General features: G+C 44.2%; 1 protein-coding gene across 1 annotated transcript; it reads left to right on the top strand.

Moving 5' to 3' along the window:
• Positions 1-1341: 1341 nt before the first annotated feature.
• On the top strand, positions 1342-25827 carry LOC310876178 (NLR family CARD domain-containing protein 3-like; the record flags this gene model as incomplete). Its single annotated transcript, XM_083789623.1, has 10 exons — positions 1342-1400; positions 19868-19960; positions 20415-20469; positions 21019-21264; positions 21552-21596; positions 21864-21992; positions 23503-25135; positions 25227-25397; positions 25590-25763; positions 25806-25827. The coding sequence occupies exons 2-10, from the start codon at positions 19922-19924 to the stop codon at positions 25825-25827; spliced, it is 2514 nt and encodes an 837-aa protein (XP_083645749.1). The 5' UTR covers positions 1342-1400; positions 19868-19921.
• Positions 25828-27395: the final 1568 nt, after the last annotated feature.

Genomic DNA, 27395 nt, shown 5'->3' with positions numbered 1-27395 from the left:
AAAACAGAACATAGTGCAACAATATTTACCTTCAAATGAGTGGTTCATCTCTGACTTAAAACAGAACATAGTGCAACAACATTTACCTTCAAATGAGGTTCATAAGCACAAACACATTTTTGGTTAGCTCCTCACTGGTTGTGACGTCTATAGGAAAGATAACATTGTCTTCAGTATCAAAATTAATAGTACACCAACGTGAGCAACAAATACAAAACGAAAATACACTGGGATAGGATGTCCAATGCTGTTACGTGACTGTGTTTATCATACAACAAATCTCACGATAGCTTTTTAGTGCACTTTATAATACTTTTCTAGAGGAGCACAGGACTGTACACACCCTTAGGCCCTTTCTGAAACCAGTCCCTTGACTTGAAGGTCTCTCGGGAGGTTCCCTCGTCAGGAAGTGCCCCTCCCTCCAGCTGAATCAAGTTCCCTTGATTAGGGTGCTGGGTATAAAAAACTGTTTGGAAATACACTCGCCCTCCTTGTGCAGAAACAGGAAGCAGACACCAATCGTTGCCATGGTTACCATCATGCATTTTGTTTGTACAGTTATATTGCATTGCATCGTGTATGTTTGTGTGACATGTGGATTTCATTAATATGGAAAAAAGAAATACAGCATGACTGTCAAAAATGACATGTCATATACCTCCATGGTGTTTATAAATCATTGTGTTAAAAGTTGTTTTGTTTGTGTGGTTTCATTTATAGTGTTTTCACAGTGGGGTAAATAAATAGCCCTTGTGAACATCAGTTGGAGCGTTGTCTATTCTGCATCAGATGAAGATTGTTTAGGAGGAGTTTATTTAGCATTTATCTGTGGTGGTACTTCCATTTGTAGGTGGCGGTTTCCATGCGGACAGAGAGCAGGGCTGCACAAGGCAATGGAGTCTAGATGGGCACAGACTCACTCTTGAGGGCTTTATAAGCCACTTCCACTCAAGGCTGCTTGGTTTCGGACGACACTTAATATAGCGCAGCCTCACGTGAACGTTCATATCGAGGGCAAGTGTGTAGGGTGAGTGGCGAGGAGGTGTGTGTGTGTGTGTGTGTGTGTGTGTGTGTGTGTGTGTGTGTGTGTGTAAGACTGAGTGAATCTTTATTCATTCTCTGGACAATTAGCATATGGGCTGAGGCAGGGGTCTTCAACAGGGGGTCCGGGGCCCCTAGGGGTCCTCAGAGGGACCAGGGGTCAAATAATATATCACCATCTTGGTGAGAGTGACTTTCGTCCTAGTCCACATTGTTTATGGTTTGTGTTTCTAGTCCAGTGCTCATGGTCTGTGTTCCTCTTCCTGACTCTTCCAGGGGAAACACCACAGATGTTCTTCCCACTTTGAGAGGAGGGATGAAGACCCTCTGATGACCCCGATGTCATCTCCTCTATGAAGGTAAAATGTCTCTTTGATTTCATCTGGATGTCAATTCACCATCCTGAGCCTAATAACACAAACTAGTTGTTGAGTTTCACAGCTGTCTTAGCGTGTTGTACCAGAAATATAAAGTGAAGAAATATAGACGGAGGAAATAAATAAGACAAGTAGGCAGCAGTGTCAGTTTCATGTTGACGCACAACACAACACACTGACGAGAGGCGTTTATTCAGCCAATATATACACTCATGTTAATGAGCACTTCCGGGTAACACTCCGGGCACTTCAGAATAAAAGGTTATACACACAATATAGATAATATTCCAACACTAGTATCAGTGTTTCACTGCTACTGTATTACGCTGTACATTATGACCGTATGAATATATAGTACCAGTACGACACCCTGGGGGTGAGAAGCGGCCTCGCCCTGGAGGGCGATTTCGCGTCCAGGCACGGTTAAACAGAATGTTCTAAATACTTTCAGATTGAGTATTTTCAAATACAAATACATAAAAGACTTTTTTTGTTTTAATGTAATTTTATTCTCACATGGACACATGGTAAACATTTACACTTCCTCAGGTTTAAACTGTAGGGGCAAAACGCATGCACCCATACACACAACACAACACAATGTGTGATGTCATTTCTATTCCGCCTTCTGATTAATCAATCAGATTGATTGATTGAAATATTTATTAACAGTTTGCAGAATTACAGTAAATTTCAAGCACAAACTCAATACAAAGACTGTTAACTGTGAGTGGACGACCCAATTAAGCATTACACTTGTTTACAACACGGTCCACATGGTTCAATTCATCAAAACATTTAGAGACGTACAAATAGACAATTCTATGTAGCTAAAGAACAGAACAGGAATTCATCATATAGGAAGCAAAAAGGGAAAAGATACATATACAGTGAGGGGAAAGGGGGGGGGGGATTCAGATTTTATGGGGGCCAGTTTCGAATTGCAGCCGTCCGTAGGTGCCCTTTGAGAGCGGTTTTGAAGGAGTCAAGGGATTCACATGTCTTAATGACTGTTGGTAGGGCGTTCCACATTTTGGTGGCATAGGAGCGAAAATAATTTAGTCCCTCGTTTGTGCCGAATCTGGGTTGTACATGGTTTGTTGCACTCCCTCTGGTGTTGTGGGTGTGGACTTCGTTTACATTAAGGAAGTATTTAGACAGGTACATGGGTATCTTGGTGGTGTATTTAGACAGGTACATGGGTATCTTGGTGGTGTATTTAGACAGGTACATGGGTATCTTAGTGAAGTATTTAGACAGGTACACGGGCAGAGATGGGCAAAATACATTGAAAATGTATTTTGATACAAAATACAAATACTGGGTCAAAAAATTTATCTAAATACAAAATACAAAATACATCTTCCATCCCAGCGAAATACAAATTACAAAATACAAAAAAAGTATTTCAAATACATATTTCAAATACATGTATTTCAAATACTGACCATCTCTGATGGGCAAAATACATTGAAAATGTATTTTGATACAAAATACCCAAATACTGGGTCAAAAAATGTATCTAAATACAAAATACATCTCATTTCTTCCATCCCAGCGAAATACAAATTACAAAATACAAAAAAGTATTTCAAATACGTATTTCAAATACATGTATTTCAAATACTGCCCATCTTTGTACATGGGTATCTTGGTGGTGTATTTAGACAGGTACATGGGTATCTTGGTGGTGTATTTAGACAGGTACATGGGTATCTTAGTGAAGTATTTAGACAGGTATATGGGTATCTTAGTGAAGTATTTAGACAGGTACATTATCTTGGTATCTTGGTGGTGTATCGAATCTTGTGGACCAGACCCATTGCAAGATGCTGTACTCTGTCGTCGACCCTAAGCCATCCCAGCCTGTCAAAGTGGGCAGGGGTGAGGTGGGTTCGGGGGGTGAGGCCAAGTAGGAGCCTGACCAGTTTGTTTTGGGATGTCTGGAGCCTTGTTTTAAGGGCCTTTGAGGTGCTATGGTACCAAGAGGTGCATGCATAGTCAAATAAACCCTGTTAAGGTCTTCAAGGTGATTTTGTTGAGATCCTGTAAAGGAATCTTGTTCTTTGATTGACTTTTTTGATTACGTTGGTGTCCATTTTATCACTATGCATGCACCTCTTGGTACCACAGCACCTCAAAGGCCCTTAAAACAAGGCTCCAGACCTCCCAAAACAAACTGGTCAGGCTCCTACTTGGCCTCACCCCCCAAACCCACCTCACCCCTGCCCACTTTGACAGGCTGGGATGGCTTAGGGTCGACGACAGAGTACAGCATCTTGCAATGGGTTTGGTCCACAAGATTCGTTACACCACCAAGATACCCATGTACCTGTCTAAATACTTCACTAAGATACCCATGTACCTGTCTAAATACTTCACTAAGATACCCATGTACCTGTCTAAATACTTCACTAAGATACCCATGTACCTGTCTAAATACTTCACTAAGATATGCATGTACCTGTCTAAATACACCACCAAGATACCCATGTACCTGTCTAAATACTTCACTAAGATACCCATGTACCTGTCTAAATACACCACCAAGATACCCATGTACCTGTCTAAATACTTCCTTAATGTAAACGAAGTCCACACCCACAACACCAGAGGGAGTGCAACAAATCATGTGCAACCCAGATTCGGCACAAACAAGGGACTAAATTATTTTCGCTCCTATGCCACCAAAATGTGGAACGCCCTACCAACAGTCATTAAGACATGTGAATCCCTTGACTCCTTCAAAACCGCTCTCAAAGGGCACCTACGGATGGCTGCAATTCAAAACTGGCCTCTGTAAAATCTGAATCCCCCCCATTTCCCCTCGCTGTATATGTATCTTTTCCCTTTTTGCTTCCTTTATGATGAATTCCTGTCTCCTGTTGAATTCCTGTTCCCCATCTCTGCACGCGCTGCGCTCTGATCATGTTCAAGACGGATATCTGGTGTTGTCATTATAGTGTATTAAAGTAAAGACGGTTGTATCCACACTCAAAATGCACGCCTTCCCGGTCGGCCAACCCGGTAGCAACCCTCACCAACCCCTGATGAACTTAACCATTATTTCACTGATAGTCTATGCAACGTCGCCCCCCGGAGGATCTATTGATGAATTGCAGCCTGGTTAAAAGCACTCTGAGAAATTAATTAATTAGAACCAATTAACCAAATGGTTCGGATGTTCCTGCAAATGTTCGAGTCCTAAAAACAGGGCTAGGGTACAGCCTTATAGGGAAGGTGTATGCATGTACTATGTGTACTATGTAAACTCTTCTTGGGGACACCCCAAAATAGTTTGGCGACCCCCTGAGGGGTCGCGCCCCACGGGTTGAGAACCCCATATATACCATGCTATACATATATACTATAAAGTGCTATGACTTCATACAATGCCATTCTAGTGCCGTCTACATCACATGATATACAGTAAGTCTGTATGAAATGCTATCTAAGGTCACATTCTCACCTAATACTTCGGTAGACTCAATGCGTATGGGCGGAGATTTGGGGATTCTTGCATATTTAATTTGCTGCGGTTTGCCTTCACACTGTCATCCGTAGCAATTGGAAACGCAGCAGGGGGGACCTTTATCAATGTGTTCCATTCATAAACTACACAGCAGGGGGGACCTTTATCAATGTGTTTCATTCATAAACTATAGCCTACACAGCAAGGGGGACCTTTATCAATGTGTTCCATTCATAAACTATAGCCTACACAGCAGGGGGGACCTTTATCAATGTGTTCCATTCATAAACTATAGCCTACACAGCAGGGGGGACCTTTATCAATGTGTTCCATTCATAAACCTAGCCTATACAACACAGCCTACAACACAGTGATAAAATTATACTCATAACGTGCATGTGTCGTGCCGTCTGGGACTGGACCCCCCCCCCCCTCTCTCTCTCTCACTATACGCACGCAGCCACACACTGTTCTTTTGGGCATGCAGGCACAGTGCTGAGCACACTGATATAACAGACAGCAGCGCAAAATGTTTACACGTTTATTGAGATGAAAGTTCCTACTCCCCACTAGTCCCCACACAGTGACAGCACTCCATGTTTACGGCACGCACGCACAGACAGACAGAATATTATGTAGGCTATAATACTATTACACTGCACTGCAGTGTTCTTCTTTCTTAAGCAATAATTGATTAATTTACTCGTCCTCATTTCGATCAGGGCTTCAGTCTCCTCATCCGACCACGTCTATCCACGGTAACGGGACATCTTTGCGCTGCGTAAAATATGCCTTCTCCGTCTCCAACTGTGTTCAGCTCCTCACCCGCCACATTGTTTGCTTCATTTCCTTTATTTACTGCGGATTGCATTCACACCTGCACCGAATCGTAATCAAGTGCGATTGGAAGCGAAGCGAAACCCCCGTTTTTGCTCGGAGTATAATGCGGTTCTTTGATACGCATTTTCGATTCGAATGAGCCTTCACACCTGCCAAACGAAGCGCACTTTCTGAAAATGCGCAGCAGAATTCGTTTTAATCGCAGCAAAGCTCTCTGGTATGAATGTGACCTGAGTCACCGGAACTTCCAGACCCACAGGAAACGCGCCCAGGGTGCCGGCCAGAGGCACGGCCAGAAAGGAGATTCTAGACGGGCCTCACAATGGCCAGGTGGGCCGGCGCGCGCGTGCGTGCCGGACCGTATTTCGTGCCGTATTTCGGTTATATTTGGGGTTATATTGCCCCCGGAGTGACAGCCGGGCAGTTGTCATCACACATGTCATGAGCATTATCATCTGATCAAATATTAATAGCTGCTAGCTAGAAATCATTAATATTTCATAAGCTGTAGGCTATAATACAATAGCCTACAGCTTATGTTGACTATACATTCGGTCAATGAAATGAGTAGGCTGTCACTGGTGTTGATGTGGATGATTGACGGGCATAGGGGCGGACCCAAGGTTACCTTTAACATCACCTGTTCACCTGCTGTGGACACAGAGAGAGAGGGGGTGTGTGGGACGCCATACTTTTTGTTGACCGCTTTATTTCATTTATTTTTATTTACTTTGTAGCTGTGGACATTTTGCTTTACGTTTGAGCACCATTATGAGTTATCTACCTTGCTTTAATAAAACCCTTAAAATGCATCATTTGGATCCAGCGAATTCCTTTGGTTTACAGCGGAGCGCGTCTGACAACATGGCCCATCCCATCGCCTCTCAGCGACTTTAAGTTTAATTTTCACGTCGCTATTACATTGTCAACAAAAAACGGCATTGTCAACGGCGGCATCAAACAGCAGAAGTTCGAATCAAATGAACAAGAATGGAAGAAAGACGGTCGGAGACAAGGACGGAGGATCACGGTTCTGCATGGCTGCTGAGTGCTGACAACAAACATTCCGTGTCCGTGAGTCACGGTCAAAGTCAACGAAAGTCAGGTAGTAGCCTACGCTTGTAAACTGTATCAAGGAAGGAACGCAGTCTGCACAAGTCCATTGGCGACGAGTAACCTACCTGATCACGACACGGGTTGAGTAAAGTTGACGCATGAATAAAGTTTGATGAATCCTCTCGTAGCTGTCAAAGGAATCCGCCGTCTATTTAAATCCGCTTGTCTGTCAAACTGCTGTGCTGTTGGAGTGTGAATATTGCCGAATACTGATGGATGATGTTCTGTGGATAAGTTTCCTTTCAATGTGTGCAATGTGGATGTGTTAAATTGCACGAATAACTTGGAAATTAAGAGGAAAATGAGTCAAATAAATACTGGCGAAGTTACCAGTTCTCAGTCAGAAATGGAACGTGGAAAACGAGAAATTGTGCTCACGGCCAAGGCCGCGCTGAACAAAATTGACAAGCTTGAACGGGAGCGCCACCTTTCTGTCAATAAAATGAAAGCACTAATACCACAAATAAAAACCTTCATGGAGAAAAGGGCAAATGCTTTGACAGTGAAATCTTTGTTGGTCACTTTGGATGAACATTACGCAAATGCCATAATGTCTCACAATACATTATTGCCTTTATTGTCTGACGAGGAAAAGGAAAGACAAGATGAATGGTTTTACAGCATTGCAAAATACAGCCATTCATTTAAATGTGATGTGGAAAAGTGGTTGAATGAACCAAAGGGAACAGAACCTGTTGACACTATTGCGCAAATAACGAGGTCACTTTTGGGAGTTGAAACTGACATGATTAACGAAAATGTGGCCACTCCCCCAGTAGGCCTAATGGATGAACCTCATTCAATAACGCAAGCTGCATCAATAATGACACATGACATACAAGATGATGTACATCCAAATGACAGTGTGTCAAATGTGGGAAGGAAATCCATAATGCAAAACTCTGATATAGGAGGGAAATCTACCACTTCTAGAGTTTATTCCGAATGTCTGATTGTTCAAGCTGACTTGGCAGCATTGCAGGTCAAACACAAACTTTTAAAAGATAAACATGAACTTGAAGCTGAGGAGGAAAGGTTGCGCAAGAGAAAGGAGCAACTGCAAATGGACGAAGACATTGCAGCACAAATGGCAAAATTAAATGTGCTACAATCTAAAACTGTCATAAGTGGGAGGTCCTCAAACATAAAACATGTGGATGGAATGAATTCATATGTGGAAAAAACACAAAGAGAAATGCAAACCCTCAATGCTAATGCAAATCCATTCACACCAAAAATGTCACACAATCATGTGGACACAGGAACAAGGCCTAAAGACAAAAGTAACACTCAATCTATTCATTCACAATCACAGGTTCTGTCAGTTATGCACCAGGAAGCTATGCCACGCCCAGTTCAACAAAACCATCATGAAAATGTATCCATGCAATATGTCTTGAATGTCCCAAATGCAACTCCTCATGACAATGCAAATGCTAATTATGGAAATCCAAATGTACATTCTGGAAATGCAAATGTCTGTCAAAATGAGATGCTTGGTATTATGAGGAAACAAAATGAAATAACCACACTGTTGATACAGCAGCAATGCCTCTCATCCTTGCCAAAGAGAGAGGTAACAATATTTGATGGGGATCCATTAAAATATCACGCTTTTATGAAGGCTTTTGAGAATGGAGTGGAAAACAATACTCAAAATAACAGTGACCGTCTATATTACCTGGAGCAGCAGACAAAGGGTCTTCCCCGGGAACTTGTTCAGAGCTGCCAGCACCTGGACCCCGTGAGGGGGTATGCTAAAGCTAAGGCTCTATTGAAGGAGGAGTTTGGAGACGAGCAGAAAATTGCATCTGCATACATGGACAAAGCTCTTTTATGGCCACCTATTAAAACCGAAGATGTGAAAGCTCTTCAAGAGTACAGCCTTTTTCTTAAAGGCTGCTGTAACACCATGGCAGAGGTGCAATATTTACATGAGCTGGACATGCCTGCAAATATGCTGACCATCATTAGAAAGTTACCATACAAATACCGGGACACGTGGAGAAGTGCGGCATGTGATCTGCAGGAAAGACACAGACGTAGAGCTACATTTATGGACATTACTGATTTTATTGGGAAACAAGTGAGAATACTGTCGGATCCAGTATTTGGAAACATACAGGATGCTCCATCACCAGCAACAACTAGAGGTGTGAGCAAACGCACTTCACAACCTCATTCTGGAATGAGAGGAATCAGCTATGCCACTACTGCGACCCCGGTAACACCCATGACTCGGCTTGAAGTTGCAGAGATGGAACAAATAATGAAGACATGTCTTTGCTGTGGAGAAGATCATGTATTAGATTTGTGCCCTCAGTTGGGAAAAAGACTTCACCAAGAGAAGATGGGCTTCTTGAGAGAAAATGGTGTCTGTTTCGGATGCCTGGGTGTTGGACATGTAAACCAATTTTGTAGAAAGAAGATGACCTGTCAAACTTGTGGTCGTAATCATCCTACTGTACTTCATATCACTCGGAAAGAATGGGACAAAGGGTCTGACCAATCTGATCGGAAGTCAGGAATATCAGTGGACGGCACAGTGGTATCGAGTGGCGTTACTGGGGCTGGTGACGACTGTAAACTGCCTATTGTTCCAGTACATGTTAGGTCCAAGAAGGGGAGCAAGACTGTTACCACCTATGCTTTCTTGGACCCAGGAAGCTCTGCAGTGTTCTGCACCGAAGCTCTGATGCACAAACTTGACCTCACAGGGAGGAAGACAAATATTCTGTTAAGGACAATGGGCGAAGAGAAAGTTGTTTCTAGCTACAGTGTGTCCGGACTGGAAGTGGCTGGTTTGAACGAGGAGCACTTCTGTAACCTTCCTAAGGCTTACACACAGATGTGCATGCCTGTCCACAAGGGGAATATCCCAAAACAGAAGGATCTCTTGAGATGGCCTCATTTACAACATGTTCAGCTGCCTGAGATCGATGCTGACATTGAGCTATTGATAGGAACAAATGTTCCCGCAGCTTTAGAACCATTGCAAGTTATTAGCAGTCTAAATAATGGTCCTTATGCCATCAGGACGATGCTAGGCTGGACTGTAACTGGACCGCTGAAAGGAGGCAGCGAGAACGCAAACGATTATCAGCAGCAAGAGTTATCAGTGAACAGGGTGTCTGTCAAGGACTTGGATGAACTGTGTCAGCCAGAGTTTAAGACAGATTTCCCCGAATGCAGCAATGATGAACAACCTGCCTTCTCAAAGGAAGATCATTCATTTATGGAGCTGGTCAATGGCCAGCATCTGATCAGCTTACCATCAAGGAGAAGGGACATTACCACCCCACAAATGGAGGTCATTGCTGCCACCAAGCCAAGTCACACGGATGTGTTGTGGAGGAAAGGGCTGCACATGAATCCAGCTTCTGTAACTTGGACGGATGACACTTCAGTGATCAAAACCACTAGGAACAAGAAGTTTAACGTTGATCCTGAAGATATTCATCAACTAGTTTCCGATGACCCTGAGGTCAAGAAATCCGTTGTCCATGCTGTACAGACCAAGGAGAAGGTCGATGCAGTGACTCACAGGATCCCATACTGGGAATCTTGGACCTGTGTGATAAAGTCGGCAGCTTGGATCTTAAGTCTTATGACCTGGCTCTTGTCTCTTTGTGAGAGGAGACAAGAAGTAAAAACTGACCTCAAACAGTTTGAGTTGGACGTGGACCAAACGAGATGTTCGATGGAAAATTGTATGGAGACCTTCAAGAAAGAAACGGTTTCAAGTTGCCTATCAGTGGAAGCGCTTGAGAATGTGGAACTGGAAATTATGGAGTTCACCCTACTAAAGAGGATGGCAGAGGATGTCTCCAGGCCTCACAAAGGCAAAGGGGTGAAGGAGGATAGTCACATCTACCTACTTTGCCCACTGATGGAAATGGAGAGTGGACAGCTGCCTGGATCTGCCAATGTCCAAAATCTGCTTGATCCGAGAGGCCGAGGAGGACTAATGTCTGGACAATTCCATTGCCTGTTGGATTCAGGTTGAATAAGTTTACAATTAGCATTCCATGGATTACAATCACACACACACACACACACACACACACACACACACACACACACACTCGAGTGTTTACCCGAAACATCGGAACATCTGGCCTCATGAACAATGAATCGTTTTTGCGTTCGGCTGAAGAAGGACTTATATATATATATAATTTTTTTTAGTTTGGGATTTCATGCCTCCTATTATGTATTTGAATGTAATTATTATGTAATAACCTAATAATTAGGGGCTGGCGTGTAAGAGCCATGAAATGGTTTGGTTATGTTGACTATACATTCGGTCAATGAAATGAGTAGGCTGTCACTGGTGTTGATGTGGATGATTGACGGGCATAGGGGCGGACCCAAGGTTACCTTTAACATCACCTGTTCACCTGCTGTGGACACAGAGAGAGAGGGGGTGTGTGGGACGCCATACTTTTTGTTGACCGCTTTATTTCATTTATTTTTATTTACTTTGTAGCTGTGGACATTTTGCTTTACGTTTGAGCACCATTATGAGTTATCTACCTTGCTTTAATAAAACCCTTAAAATGCATCATTTGGATCCAGCGAATTCCTTTGGTTTACGGCGGAGCGCGTCTGACAACATGGCCCATCCCATCGCCTCTCAGCGACTTTAAGTTTAATTTTCACGTCGCTATTACAAATAATAATAATAATAATACATCTTTATTTGTATAGCACCTTTCATGACATTAAATGCAGCTCAAAGTGCTTTACAGAACAATGGAGAATAAAAGAAAAGCAAGGCAACGACATTAAAAAACAAGCAGTAATGCAAAACAGTGAGGTCATGAATAACAAAAAATAAAAGATCAATTAAAAGCAATGTTGTAGAAGTGGGTCTTGAGCTGAGCTTTAAAAATGTCTACAGAGGCTGCCTGACGAAGGTACAGTGGGAGCTTGTTCCATGCCGTCGGCCCGTAGAAGCAAAAAGCTGCTTCCCCGTATTTTTTAGTTGCCATTTTATTAGGCAAAGCGAGCAGGCCAGCGGTGGAAGACCTTAGGGGGCGGTTTGGGACATATTTAGGCAGGCAGTCATGTAGGTAGGAAGGTACGAGACCATTGAGAGCTTTATAGACAAGTAAAATAATTGTACAATCAATCCTAAATACAACCGGAAGTCAGTGCACTGATGCCAAAACTGGAGTAATATGTTCTCTCATGTTAGTTCTAGTTAAAACTCTGGATGCTGCATTTTGGACAAGTTGTAATCTGTCAGTTGTTTTCTCAGGCAGTCCTGAAAAAAGTGCATTGCCGTAATCAAGCCGAGAAAAAACAAAGGCGTGGATTAGCGTTTTTGCATCGTCCAAGGACAAATAGGCTCTGATTCGTGCAATATTTCTAAGGTGAAAAAAGGCAATCTTGGTAACATGATTAATGTTTGAATTAAAATTCAATTCGGAATCAATAATGACCCCCAGGTTCTTTACTGTACTGTTACTTTCTACAGTCAGGTTGCCAAGTCTGCTTATTATTGATTATTTCTGCTCACTAGAACCGATTATGAGAACTTCTGTCTTATCCTCATTTAGCATTTGATGCTAGACAGACAGGTCAGCAGTGGGTCTAAGGCACAGGGATCATCTGGAGCCACAGAAAGATATAGTTGGGTAACATCAGCATAGAAATGAAAATTGACTCCGTGATTGGTAATGAGTTCACTCAATGGCAGTATGTACAAGAAGAATAGCAGAGGACCAAGAATCGAGCCCTGTGGAATACCAGAAATGATGTCGTGTTTGTCTGAGTCAAATAGTGTGTGTGTGTGTGTGTGTGTGTGCGCACACAGTCTCCTCTCCTGTTTGTCACGCCGGTGGTGGAGTTTAGCTGCTACCGGCTCTCTACGTCTCTAGCCTATAGATACGGTCTCTCTATGTCTCTAGCCTATAGATACGGTCTCTCTACGTCTCTAGCCTATAGATACGGTCTCTCTACGTCTCTAGCCTATAGATACGGTCTCTCTACGTCTCTAGTCTATAGATACGGTCTCTCTACGTCTCTAGCCTATAGATACGGTCTCTCTACGTCTCTAGCCTATAGATACGGTCTCTCTACGTCTCTAGTCTATAGATACGGTCTCTCTACGTCTCTAGCCTATAGATACGGTCTCTCTACGTCTCTAGCCTATAGATACGGTCTCTCTACGTCTCTAGCCTATAGATACGGTCTCTCTACGTCTCTAGCCTATAGATACGGTCTCTCTACGTCTCTAGTCTATAGATACGGTCTCTCTACGTCTCTAGCCTATAGATACGGTCTCTCTACGTCTCTAGTCTATAGATACGGTCTCTCTACGTCTCTAGCCTATAGATACGGTCTCTCTACGTCTCTAGTCTATAGATACGGTCTCTCTACGTCTCTAGTCTATAGATACGGTCTCTCTACGTCTCTAGCCTATAGATACGGTCTCTCTACGTCTCTAGCCTATAGATACGGTCTCTCTACGTCTCTAGCCTATAGATACGGTCTCTCTACGTCTCTAGCCTATAGATACGGTCTCTCTACGTCTCTAGCCTATAGATACGGTCTCTCTACGTCTCTAGCCTATAGATACGGTCTCTCTACGTCTCTAGCCTATAGATACGGTCTCTCTACGTCTCTAGGCTATAGATACGGTCTCTCTACGTCTCTAGCCTATAGATACGGTCTCTCTACGTCTCTAGCCTATAGATACGGTCTCTCTACGTCTCTAGTCTATATATACGGTCTCTCTACGTCTCTAGCCTATAGATACGGTCTCTCTACGTCTCTAGCCTGTAGATACGGTCTCTCTACGTCTCTAGCCTATAGATACGGTCTCTCTACGTCTCTAGCCTATAGATACGGTCTCTCTATGTCTCTAGCCTATAGATACGGTCTCTCTACGTCTCTAGTCTATAGATACGGTCTCTCTACGTCTCTAGCCTATAGATACGGTCTCTCTACGTCTCTAGTCTATAGATACGGTCTCTCTACGTCTCTAGCCTATAGATACGGTCTCTCTACGTCTCTAGCCTATAGATACGGTCTCTCTATGTCTCTAGTCTATAGATACGGTCTCTCTACGTCTCTAGCCTGTAGATACGGTCTCTCTACGTCTCTAGCCTATAGATACAGTCTCTATACGTCTCTAGTCTATAGATACGGTCTCTCTACGTCTCTAGTCTATAGATACGGTCTCTCTACGTCTCTAGTCTATAGATACGGTCTCTCTACGTCTCTAGCCTATAGATACGGTCTCTCTACGTCTCTAGCCTATAGATACGGTCTCTCTACGTCTCTATTCTATAGATACGGTCTCTCTACGTCTCTAGTCTATAGATACGGTCTCTCTACGTCTCTAGTCTATAGATACGGTCTCTCTACGTCTCTAGTCTATAGATACGGTCTCTCTACGTCTCTAGCCTATAGATACGGTCTCTCTACGTCTCTAGCCTATAGATACGGTCTCTCTACGTCTCTAGCCTATAGATACGGTCTCTCTACGTCTCTAGCCTATAGATACGGTCTCTCTACGTCTCTAGCCTATAGATACGGTCTCTCTACGTCTCTAGCCTATAGATACGGTCTCTCTATGTCTCTAGCCTATAGATACGGTCTCTCTACGTCTCTAGCCTATAGATACGGTCTCTCTACGTCTCTAGCCTATAGATACGGTCTCTCTACATCTCTAGCCTATAGATACGGTCTCTCTACGTCTCTAGCCTATAGATACGGTCTCTCTACGTCTCTAGCCTATAGATACGGTCTCTCTACGTCTCTAGCCTATAGATACGGTCTCTCTACGTCTCTAGTCTATAGATACGGTCTCTCTATGTCTCTAGCCTATAGATACGGTCTCTCTACGTCTCTAGTCTATAGATACGGTCTCTCTACGTCTCTAGCCTATAGATACGGTCTCTCTACGTCTCTAGTCTATAGATACGGTCTCTCTACGTCTCTAGCCTATAGATACGGTCTCTCTACGTCTCTAGTCTATAGATACGGTCTCTCTACGTCTCTAGTCTATAGATACGGTCTCTCTACGTCTCTAGTCTATAGATACGGTCTCTCTACGTCTCTAGTCTATAGATACGGTCTCTCTACGTCTCTAGTCTATAGATACGGTCTCTCTACGTCTCTAGTCTATAGATACGGTCTCTCTACGTCTCTAGTCTATAGATACGGTCTCTCTACGTCTCTAGCCTATAGATACGGTCTCTCTACGTCTCTAGCCTATAGATACGGTCTCTCTACGTCTCTAGCCTATAGATACGGTCTCTCTACGTCTCTAGCCTATAGATACGGTCTCTCTACGTCTCTAATAAACCAGACTAATATCGCACAGACCGCGGGATATTAGTCTGGTTAATAAATCAGACTAATATCGCACAGACCGCGGGACATTAGCCTGGTTAATAAACCAGACTAATATCGCACAGACCGCGGGATATTAGTCTGGTTAATAAACCAGACTAATATCGCACAGACCGCGGGATATTAGTCTGGGGAGGCTCAGCTTGGATTTCATTTCCAGGGAAACATTTTCTCTTTGACGCAATTGGTCAGAGCTACTGTCAGTCAAAGGTCTCAAGCATTGAAAGTCACTGTACCAAAGCCCGCCCATATTGCATACCGTGTCCCTATTGGGCGCCCACATTCTCTGGTGTAGGAAATGGGCGTACAATTGAGCCTCTCCAGACCGAAATCCGCCGGCAGGCAATTTATTTTTGCCAACGGCTGATTCGGTCTGGTTTATTAACCAGGCTAAGACTATACTCCATCGCACGCCGATGTTGCATGCCGAAAATATCTGATTAGTGGAAGCTAACAATGCGTCGCACTCGCAACGCTATAAGCGTCGTTTAGCTTGTATTGTGTAGATCAGATCTTTTCGGCAAGCGACACCGTCGCACGGCTTCTAACTGAGGCTTTCCCTCGGTGTGTCGTGTCCTGCCCATGGCTCCGTGTACCTGAGGCTTTCCCTCGGTGTGTCGTGTCCTGCCCATATGCTCCGTGTACCTGAGGCTTTCCCTCGGTGTGTCGTGTCCTGCCCATATGCTCCGTGTACCTGAGGCTTTCCCTCGGTGTGTCGTGTCCTGCCCATATGCTCCGTGTACCTGAGGCTTTCCCTCGGTGTGTCGTGTCCTGCCCATGGCTCCGTGTACCTGAGGCTTTCCCTCGGTGTGTCGTGTCCTGCCCATATGCTCCGTGTACCTGAGGCTTTCCCTCGGTGTGTCGTGTCCTGCCCATGGCTCCGTGTACCTGAGGCTTTCCCTCTGTGTGTCGTGTCCTGCCCATGGCTCCGTGTACCTGAGGCTTTCCCTCGGTGTGTCGTGTCCTGCCCATGGCTCCATGTACCTGAGGCTTTCCCTCGGTGTGTCGTGTCCTGCCCATGGCTCCGTGTACCTGAGGCTTTCCCTCGGTGTGTCGTGTCCTGCCCATGGCTCCGTGTACCTGAGGCTTTCCCTCGGTGTGTCGTGTCCTGCCCATATGCTCCATGTACCTGAGGCTTTCCCTCGGTGTGTCGTGTCCTGCCCATATGCTCCGTGTACCTGAGGCTTTCCCTCGGTGTGTCGTGTCCTGCCCATATGCTCCGTGTACCTGAGGCTTTCCCTCGGTGTGTCGTGTCCTGCCCATGGCTCCGTGTACCTGAGGCTTTCCCTCGGTGTGTCGTGTCCTGCCCATATGCTCCATGTACCTGAGGCTTTCCCTCGGTGTGTCGTGTCCTGCCCATGGCTCCGTGTCCCTGAGGCTTTCCCTCGGTGTGTCGTGTCCTGCCCATGGCTCCGTGTACCTGAGGCTTTCCCTCGGTGTGTCGTGTCCTGCCCATATGCTCCGTGTACCTGAGGCTTTCCCTCGGTGTGTCGTGTCCTGCCCATGGCTCCGTGTCCCTGAGGCTTTCCCTCGGTGTGTCGTGTCCTGCCCATGGCTCCGTGTACCTGCAGTGCACTCTGACCATCTAACTCTGGGGAGACTGGGGAGCTCAGCATTCTGGGATAGTGGGATTTGTAGTTTTTGCGCAATTGAACAACACAGACACGTCAGACAGACAGAAGTCAGAGCTAAGAAAAAGTGACAGCCTGTTTATTCATAATATTAAGGAAGATGATCGCGGAAAAAACACAACAAAGACATTATGAATATGATTATGAAAATAATAATTATGTATTATTTATTTATTTTTCTCCAAAAATGGATGGGTGGTCCAGCTCTCTAGATTCAAGATTCAAGACTTTATTGCCATGTCAACAGAGTTGATTGGAATTTGTTTCAGTGCACTAAAAACATACATACGATACATACACATATTCACATCACATAATCAGACAGAACACGATACAAAAATACAGACATCATAATTATGAAGGGGACCAATAAATAAGAAGAATGCAAAACGTTACAATTCATGTTGAATAAATAAATTGCAAATTCATCACAGTTCATCGTTTTACAAAGCAGCTTCACGCTGTAAAGTGCGAGTGAAAAGAGGGTCAGCATTCAAGAGGCGAACAGCCTCGGGATAAGTGCTGTTCTTAAAGCGGGACGTGTTGCACTTTACAATTTACAATGTAGGCATTTAGCAGACGCTCTTAATCCAGAGCGACTTACATTAAGCAAGAACAAAAAAGCATGGGAATACATCACATAAAAACATTTATCAAGAAACATGCGTAAGCTAAGAAAGTAACAGTGGAATATCTATATAATGAAACTATACATATAAACTATACATATATACTACTATGCTATACATATGTACTATGGCGTGCTATGACTACATACAATGCAATTATAGTGCTGTCTACATAACATGCTATAAGTCTGTGTCAAATGCTATCTAAGTCAACAGAAATGCTATCTAAGGGGGTAGGGTAAGTGCTATGGGCCATGATGGAGTCTGAAAAGGTGGGTTTTCAGACTACGGCGGAAGATTGGGAGTGATGCTGCAGTTCTGACTGCAATGGGAAGTGCATTCCACAGTTTTGGAGCCAGAAGGGAGAAGAGTTTGGGATGTGTGGAGCGTTGTCCCGGCGTTTTTAGTGAGGGTGCTTCCAGCTTCCCTGCGTTGGCTGATCTGAGTGAGCGGGAGGGTTTGTAGGGTTCGATCATACTTGGAAGATATGGGGGAGCCATACCTTTGGTTGCTTTGAATGCCAGCATCAGAGTTTTGTATTCTGTGCGGGCAGCGACCGGGAGCCAGTGGAGGGAGCGGAGCAGGGGGGAGACATGTGAGAATTTTGGCTGGTTGAAGACCAAGCGAGCTGCGGCATTTTGGATCAGCTGGAGAGGCTTAAGTGCACATGCTGGTAGGCCAGTAAGGAGGGAGTTACAATAGTCGAGTTTTGACAAGACTGTTGTCTGGATGAGGAGCTGGGCTGATTCCTGGGTGAGGAACGGTCTAATTCGTCGTATGTTATAGAGTGTGAACCTACAGGATCGAGTGACAGCTGTGATGTGGGTTTTGAACGAGAGCTGACTGTCCAGGACAACACCAATATTCCTGGCTGTTGGGACAGACGTTACCAGGGCGTTGTCTACGGAAATAGTTAGCTCCCGCATAGGGCAGGACTTGGAGCTGGGAAGAAGAGAAGCTCAGTCTTGTCTGGGTTCAGTTTGATGTCAGCCAGGCATGCGGTGATGCGCTCTTCCACCTGAGTGGCAGAGGGGGGGAAGGATAGAAACAGTTGTGTGTCACCGGCGTAGCAGTGATAGGATATATTGTGAGCAGAGATGATAGTGCCAAGGGATTTAGTGTACAGTGAGAAAAGGAGGGGACCAAGTACAGATCCCTGTGGGACCCCATGCAGTTTGGAGGGTTCGGGGGGATGATAACAGACCTTTCCAGGAAACCTGGTAGGTCCGGTCGGTGAGGTAGGAGTAGAACCACTTTAGTGCCATTCCACCGATGCCTAGATCCGCTAGGGTGTCTAGGAGCAGCTGGCGGTTCACTGTGTCAAATACTGCCGGTCTAGGAGAATCAGTACTGCAGAGTGGGAAGCAGCTTGGGCAGCATGTAGTGCTTCTGTGACTGCCAGCAGGGCAGTTTCTGTGGAGTGGGCCTTCTTGAATCCGGACTGGTTGGGATCCAGCAGGTTGTTCTGTGAGAGATGGAGAGAGAGCTGGTTGGAGACAACACGTTCAATGGTTTTAGAAATAAATGAAAGGAGTGATACCGGTCTGTAGTTCTTGACATCTGAGGGGTCAAGGGTTGGTTTCTTGAGGAGTGGTGTTACTCTGGCTGATTTGAGGGCAGATGGGACGCAGCCTGAGGTTACTGAGGTGTTGATGATGGAGGTGATGAAGGGGAGCAGATCAGGTGCGATGGTCTGGAAGATTGGAGACGGGACAGGGTCAAGAGGACAGGTGGTAGGTCTAGAGGATGTTACTAGTTGTAGAACCTCGTCTGGGGAAAGAGGAGAGAATGAGGACATGCATGGTATGTTGGGGTTAGTTTTGGTTGAGTCAGATGCCACTTTATGTGGGAGGGGAGGAAAGGAGCTGCTGATATCATCAACCTTCTTCTCGAAGTAGTTGACAAAAACATCAGCAGTGAGGGATGAAGGTTGAGTGGGGGAAGGGAGTTTAAGGAGGGAGGAGAAAGTGGAGAAGAGCTTCCTTGGGTTAGAACAGGCCTGTTTCATTCTTGCCTCTCTTACTTCAAGAACGGACGATTAAAGCATTGAAGCTGCGTACACTTTATTCACTTTACACATAACGTAGCTGCTCTGGTGTTACACTCTAACATGTCCGTGCGGAAACACGTATAGTAATAATATTTAATATGTATGTATGTATGCTGCGCAACAGTGACACTTGGTTTTGAAAACCAACCAAATGCAATTTCCGTGCTCAGGCACAGGTAGCCACCCAGCCGGCCACCCAGGCACAAACAAAGCTACTTAAGGAAGTGGTTGCACCACTTAAATAAAGACCTTTCCCAACACTGCATCCAGGTTCTTAAATAAAGACCTTTCCCAACACTGCATCCAGGTTCTTAAATAAAGACCTTTCCCAACACTGCATCCAGGTTCTTCAGTGCTAGCTGCTGTCGCTCCACTCCGAGGCATCAATCAAACCCACAATGGACCCATCAGCATCAGCATCAGGTCCACAGACCACGGTACTGTTGGTTACTAATGCACTCACATCTTTACACAGTTTATTTGTGCTAAATGTTATGACGAATTGAACATGGTGGACCCCATTGTAAACCAGTGTAATGCTTTATGATCGTCGACCACAGTTAACAGTTTTGTATTGAGTTGTGCTTGAAATGTATACTGTAATTCTCCAATCTGTTCATTAATTATTCAATCAATCATTAATTTATCCCAATTCTTATTAAATGTTTGTCTCGGTGGGATTAGTCTTTATGGCAACACAATGAATTAGATGTGATGTTCTCCCCGTGCTTTGCAGTAGAGTTAGACCATATATGTAGTAGAGTTAGACGGAATGGAAATATATATTATCCTACTAATTGTTTCCACATTGACTGATACAGATATTTATTACCATATTACGATCATCACTCTGTATTGTTATGATTGAAATAACATGACTGTATCCAACAGGATGCTGATGACGACTTGACTTCTGAAGCAATGGATGCAGAAAAATCCAGAAAAGGTGAGTGTTTTATCTCAGTGTCCGAGGTGACCGGTGAGTAGGTTGGTAGCTGGTGCTACCTTCTGTTTACCAGGGCTGTACAGTAGGGTTCTTCTGTTTACCAGGGCTGTACAGTAGTACAGGCTGTACAGTAGTTCTGTTTACCAGGGCTGTACAGTAGTACAGGCTGTACAGTAGTTCTGTTTACCAGGGCTGTACAGTAGGGTTCTTCTGTTTACCAGGGCTGTACAGTAGGGTTCTTCTGTTTACCAGGGCTGTACAGTAGGGTTCTTCTGTTTACCAGGGCTGTACAGTAGTACTGTACAGTAGTACAGGCTGTACAGTAGTTCTGTTTACCAGGGCTGTACAGTAGGGTTCTGTTTACCAGGGCTGTACAGTAGTACTGTACAGTAGTACAGGCTGTACAGTAGTTCTGTTTACCAGGGCTGTACAGTAGGGTTGTACAAGATGTTACATTACTTTGTATGGCATAATGGAGATGCAGAGAGCTTTGTTTTTCATTCATAGGATTCTCTAATTCCATCCACTCTTTTTCTCTCTTGCAAACAGCACAGTTTGTGATGCAGCACAGGGCACAGTTGACCCAAAGGGTGTCCGCAGTCATGGCTGTAGTAGACAGTCTAGGAGACAGCTGGGTCCACCCTGAGAGCTACAGCGAGATTCATGCCGAGAAGACAACCATGGAAAAAATGAGGACTCTGTACACATCAACAGTAGTTCCAGGAGGAACCAACGCCCGGGCAGCATTTTATGATGCCCTCATGGAACACCAACCCCGCCTGCTGGTGGACCTTGGTAAGATCATTCATTCATTCATTCATTCATTTATTTAATTGGACAACCGCTTTTGGGTTTAGCGAAGGGCTACTTGCTCCCAATGTGCAGGTTGGTGCCTTGCATGGTTTCCTCCACCATCGCTGTGTGAATGGATGAATGTAATGCACAATCATAAAGGCGCTATATAAATACAGCAGTTACCATTTACCATGTCCACTCACACTTCATCCTCCTCTCCTTATGCATTTATCCTCCTTATGCATTTACCATGTCCACTCACACTTCATCCTCCTCTCCTTATGCAGGAGCTGATCCTCCATCACAAGACTCGACTAACAAGGCTAACGAGGGTGAGTCATGAAACAATCTGGACGGAGCCTTTTGTAAATTAGTTAAACAGTAACAGATTATTTCTGTATGTACTCCAGCAGTAAATGAGTTAAGGTGTCATCATCATATTATTGGCAGGCAACAAATTGTTTTAAACAATGCAATATTATAATCACGCTATCTCTCTCTCTTTCTCTCTCTCTCTCTCTCTCTCTCTCTCTCTCTCTCTCTCTCTCTCTCTCTCTCTCTCTGAGTGTAACACTAATATGTTTCTTTCTATTGTGCAGCTTCTCCAGTGCCCCCTGCTGGAGCCATTAATGAAGCACATGGTGGAAGTGCAGTGGTTTCTCCTGTTTTATCTGGATGTAACATCAGTGGTTCAGTTATCATCACTGTCACCACTGCTACACAGCCAGGTACACTGTAAAATATACTACTGTATTACAACACAGCCAGATACACTGTAAAATATACTACTGTATTACTACACAGCCAGGTACACTGTAGAATATACTACTGTATTACTACACAGCCAGGTACACTGTAAAATATACTACTGTATTACTACACAGCAAGGTACACTGTAAAATATACTACTGTATTACTACACAGCCAGGTACACTGTAAAATATACTACTGTACTACTACACAGCCAGGTACACTGTAAAATATACTACTGTATTACTACACAGCAAGGTACACTGTAAAATATACTACTGTATTACTACACAGCAAGGTACACTGTAAAATATACTACTGTATTACTACACAGCAAGGTACACTGTAAAATATACTACTGTATTACTACACAGCAAAGTACACTGTAAAATATACTAGTGTATTACTACACAGCAAGGTACACTGTAAAATATACTACTGTACTACTAAACAGCAAGGTACACTGTAAAATATACTACTGTATTACTACACAGCCAGGTACACTGTAAAATATACTACTGTATTACTACACAGCAAGGTACACTGTAAAATATACTACTGTACTACTACACAGCCAGGTACACTGTAAAATATACTACTGTATTACTACACAGCAAGGTACACTGTAAAATATACTACTGTATTACTACACAGCAAGGTACACTGTAAAATATACTACTGTATTACTACACAGCCAGGTACACTGTAAAATATACTACTGTATTACTACACAGCAAGGTACACTGTAAAATATACTACTGTACTACTACACAGCAAGGTACACTGTAAAATATACTACTGTATTACTACACAGCAAGGTACACTGTAAAATATACTACTGTATTACTACACAGCCAGGTACACTGTAAAATATACTACTGTATTACTACACAGCAAGGTACACTGTAAAATATACTACTGTACTACTACACAGCAAGGTACACTGTAAAATATACTACTGTATTACTACACAGCAAGGTACACTGTAAAATATCCTACTGTACTACTACACAGCAAGGTACACTGTAGAGTTCTAGTGGCAATTATATAAATGCCATTCTACTATAATGATAATGACAATAGACTAATTGCATGAATGTTGTTACTTAGATAAGGACAATAGAGCATCAATACATGCTAACGTATAATGACAATAGACAAACTAACGTTTCACTTCATTATCCTCCTCCTTATTCAGGACCTGAACTTCCATCACAAGACTTGGCTAGCAAGGGTGAGTAGAGAAACTTAGATCAGGTTCTCTACCTTTGTATCTCCAAGTACAGCAGTACACCTTCCCCACCTTCATCTTATACTGATGTAATTCTATAACACATACTTAATGATGTCATCTTGTCTTTGGTCATTTAGAAACTCTTGATCTGTGTAAACAAGAGCTCAAGTCTAATCTGAGGCAGAAGAATCAGCGTTTGATTCACTGGAGCTCAAAAGATTTACCACAACCACTTGTGAGTGACATGTTCACAGAGGTCTACACCACAGTGGGAGGCAGTGGACAGGTCAATCAAGAACATGAGATCAAGCAGATTGAATTGGCATACAGGCAAACACCTGGACCAGAAACACCAATCAACATGGACGACATAGTGGAACCTTCACCTGGACAAAGTGATCCCATCAAAACAGTGATGATGAAGGGAGGGGCCGGCATTGGTAAATCAGTACAAGTTCAGAAGTTCACTCAGAACTGGGCAGAAGGCAAAGCCAACCAGCATGTCGACTTTGTGTTTCCATTCACTTTCCGAGAGTTGAATTTGGAGATGAAGGCGAACAAGGAGAACAAGTACAGCATGGAGGGATTTCTTCATCACTTCTTCAGTGAAACCAAGAAGATAAATATCTGCACCTTCCAACAGTGCAACATTCTGTTCATCCTGGATGGGCTTGATGAATCGAGGCCAGCTCTAGATTTCAAGAACACTGTGACATGGACTGATCCGATGAAGCCAAACACAGTGCACGTTCTCCTGATAAACCTCATCAGGGGGAACTTGCTTCCAAAAGCCAAATTCTGGATAACCTCACGACCTGCAGCCGCCGGCCAGATCCCTTCTGTTGACAGGGTGACAGAGGTGAGAGGGTTCAGAGACCCTCAGAAGAAGGAGTACTTCTTCAAGAGGTTCCCTGATGATGAGCAGCTGGCCAATCAAATCTACTGTCACATCGAGAAGTCCCAAAGCATCCACATCATGTGTCACCTCCCGGCCTTCTGTTGGATCACTTCTAACGTTATGGAAAAAATTGTGAGGAAGAAAGGAGAGCTGCCAAAGAGCCAGAGCGCCATGTACTCCCAATTCATTAAGATGCAGTCCTTACTTAAGAATGCCAAGTATCCTGACAGGAAACAGTATGATGTCATTCTCTCTCTGGCGAAACTGGCTTTTGAAGGGCTGATGAAAGGCGACCTGATCTTCGAGGAAGAACACCTGACAGCGTCTGGCATTGATATCAGCGACGCAGCAGTGTACGCAGAACTGTTTGGAGAGGTTCGCGGAACAAGGGACAAGATGTTCTCCTTTGTCCATCTGAGTGTTCAGGAGTTTCTGGCTGCCCTCCACGTCTTCATCACTTTCATCAACACTGGTGACAACCTACTACTCTCAACCTCCAAGAGGTCATTTGGAAAGGTTTTCAAATCCAAGATTCATCACCTCTACCAAAGTGCTGTAGACAAGGCCTTAAGGAGTCCAAATGGACACCTGGACTTGTTCCTGCGTTTCCTGATGGGCCTCTCTTTGGACACCAATCAGAAGTTCGTACAAAAGCTCATAAAAAAAGGGAAAAGCTTCCAGACCAATCATAAAACCATCAAATACATCAAGGAGAAGATCAAAAAGAATCCATCTCCAGAGAGAAGCATCAATCTGTTCCACTGTCTGAATGAGCTGAATGATCATTCTCTGGAGGAGGACATCCAACGGTACCTGACGTCAGGACGTCTCTCCACAGACAAGATCTCTCCTGCTCAGTGGTCAGCTTTGGTCTTCGTGTTGCTGTCTTCAGGAAAGGAGCTGGACGTGTTTGACCTGAAGAAATACTCTGCTTCAGAGGAGGCTCTTCTGGGGTTGCTGCCCGTGCTCAAAGCCTCCAAGAAAGCTCTGTAGGTTCACTGATATCTGGATACATTTCAAATATTATTTGATCTTTATTTAACATCAAATCTAATACATGCACCACTATTGTTTATTCAGGCTGAGTGGCTGCAACCTGTCGAAGAGATGCTGTCAGGAGTTATCGTCAGCTCTCAGCTCCAGCTCTAGCCTGAGAAAAGTTGACCTGAGCAATAATGACCTTCAGGACTCTGGAGTCAGCCTCCTGGCTGAGGGACTGGGGAGCCCACACTGCATGTTGGAGACTCTCAAGTCAGTATGCCTGAAACTGGGTTCAACTGTGTTAAAATAAAACAAAAGTTTTTAAGATCAATGGGACAAAATATAACATTGTGAAACTCTCTCTGTGTGTGTGTGTGTGTGTGTGTGTGTGTGTGTGTGTGTGTGTGTGTGTGTGTGTGTGTGTGTGTGTGTGTGTGTGTGTGTGTGTGTGTGTGTGTGTAGTTTGTCAGGATGTCTGGTCACAGAGAAAGGCTGTTCTTCTCTGACCTCAGCTCTGCGCTCCAACCCTTCCCATTTGAGAGAGTTGGACTTGACCTTCAATCATCCAGGAGAATCAGGCGAAGCGATGCTCTCTGCTGCTGTGAAGGATCCACGCTACAGACTGGACGCTCTGAGGTGTGAGAGAGACTGTGTGGGTGTGTGTGGGTGTGCATGCAGTGTCTACTCAGACCACGTGTAAACACCAGACATCAGATAGAAATAAGTTATTCAGTTCAACTCTGACAGCAGGAGGATGTGAGAGAGAGACAGTTAGTCAGTTCAACTCTGGCAGCAGGAGGCTGTGAGAGAGACAGTTAGTCAGTTCAACTCTGACAGCAGGAGGCTGTGAGAGAGACAGTTAGTCAGTTCAACTCTGACAGCAGGAGGCTGTGAGAGAGACAGTTAGTCAGTTCAACTCTGACAGCAGGAGGCTGTGAGAGAGACAGTTAGTCAGTTCAACTCTGACAGCAGGAGGCTGTGAGAGAGACAGTTAGTCAGTTCAACTCTGACAGCAGGAGGCTGTGAGAGAGACAGTTAGTCAGTTCAACTCTGACAGCAGGAGGCTGTGAGAGAGACAAAGACCAACACAACCTCTGTTCTGCCAGCTCACCTCTGATAGAAAAGCAATAACTAGGTAATCAATAGGCTATGAATACATCAATAACTAGGTAATCAATAGGCTATGAATACATCAATAACTTGGTGGTCAATACACTGTGAATACATCAATAACTAGGAGAGAAGGACTCAATGTTCTCAATCATACTGTGATGCTGTTCTGTGTTGTTTGATGTTTAATGGTGTAAAATCATTATCAATTATATTATCATAGAGAATATTCAGGTCTGACTTTGTCTCTCCTCCAACTCCAGTGTGGACCACGGTGGAGAGTGTTGGCTGAAACCAGGTTTGAGGAAGAGCATGATGAGTAAGTTGCTATTCTGTTTTATTCATTCAGTCAAAGCATCACATCAGCTATTAGGTCATTGGTTCTCAAAGTGGGGTCTGGGGACCCTCCAGGGGTCTTTGGGGGGTTCCAGGGGGTCCCCAGCTAAATGTGTTAATACAGCATCACAATAACTTTAACCTCTTTATCCAAGGATATATTTAGGAAATATTGAGCACCACTGATATAGAAACTTAGGTATTTCTGAAAACTGTCAGGATTTAGTTTTAATTATCCGGTATTTTTAACGGACCCCTCACCAACCTTAATCCGGTCGTTTTAACGGACCCTTCACCAACCTTTATCCAGTCGTTTTAACGGACCCCTCACCAACCTTAATCCGGTCGTTTTAACGGACCCCTCACCAACCTTAATCCGGTCGTTTTAACGGACCCCTCACCGACCTTAATCCAGTCGTTTTAACGGACCCCTCACCAACCTTAATCCGGTCATTTTAACGGACCCCTCACCAACCTTAATCCGGTCGTTTTAACGGACCCCTCACCAACCTTAATCCGGTCGTTTTAACGGACCCCTCACCAACCTTAATCCGGTCTTTTAACGGACCCCTCACCAACCTTAATCCGGTCGTTTTAACGGACCCCTCACCAACCTTAATCCGGTCGTTTTAACGGACCCCTCACCAACCTTAATCCGGTCGTTTTAACGGACCCCTCACCAACCTTAATCCGGTGGTTTTAACGGACCCCTAACCAACCTTAATCCAGTCATTTTAAAGGACCCCTCACCAACCTTAATCCGATCGTTTTAACGGACCCCTCACCAACCTTAATCCGATCGTTTTAATGGACCCCTCACCA

This window comes from Protomyctophum parallelum, assembly GCF_964188405.1.
Source record: "Protomyctophum parallelum genome assembly, chromosome: 18".
Lineage (NCBI taxonomy): Eukaryota > Metazoa > Chordata > Actinopteri > Myctophiformes > Myctophidae > Protomyctophum > Protomyctophum parallelum.
This window is presented reverse-complemented; position numbering and strand designations above follow the sequence as displayed.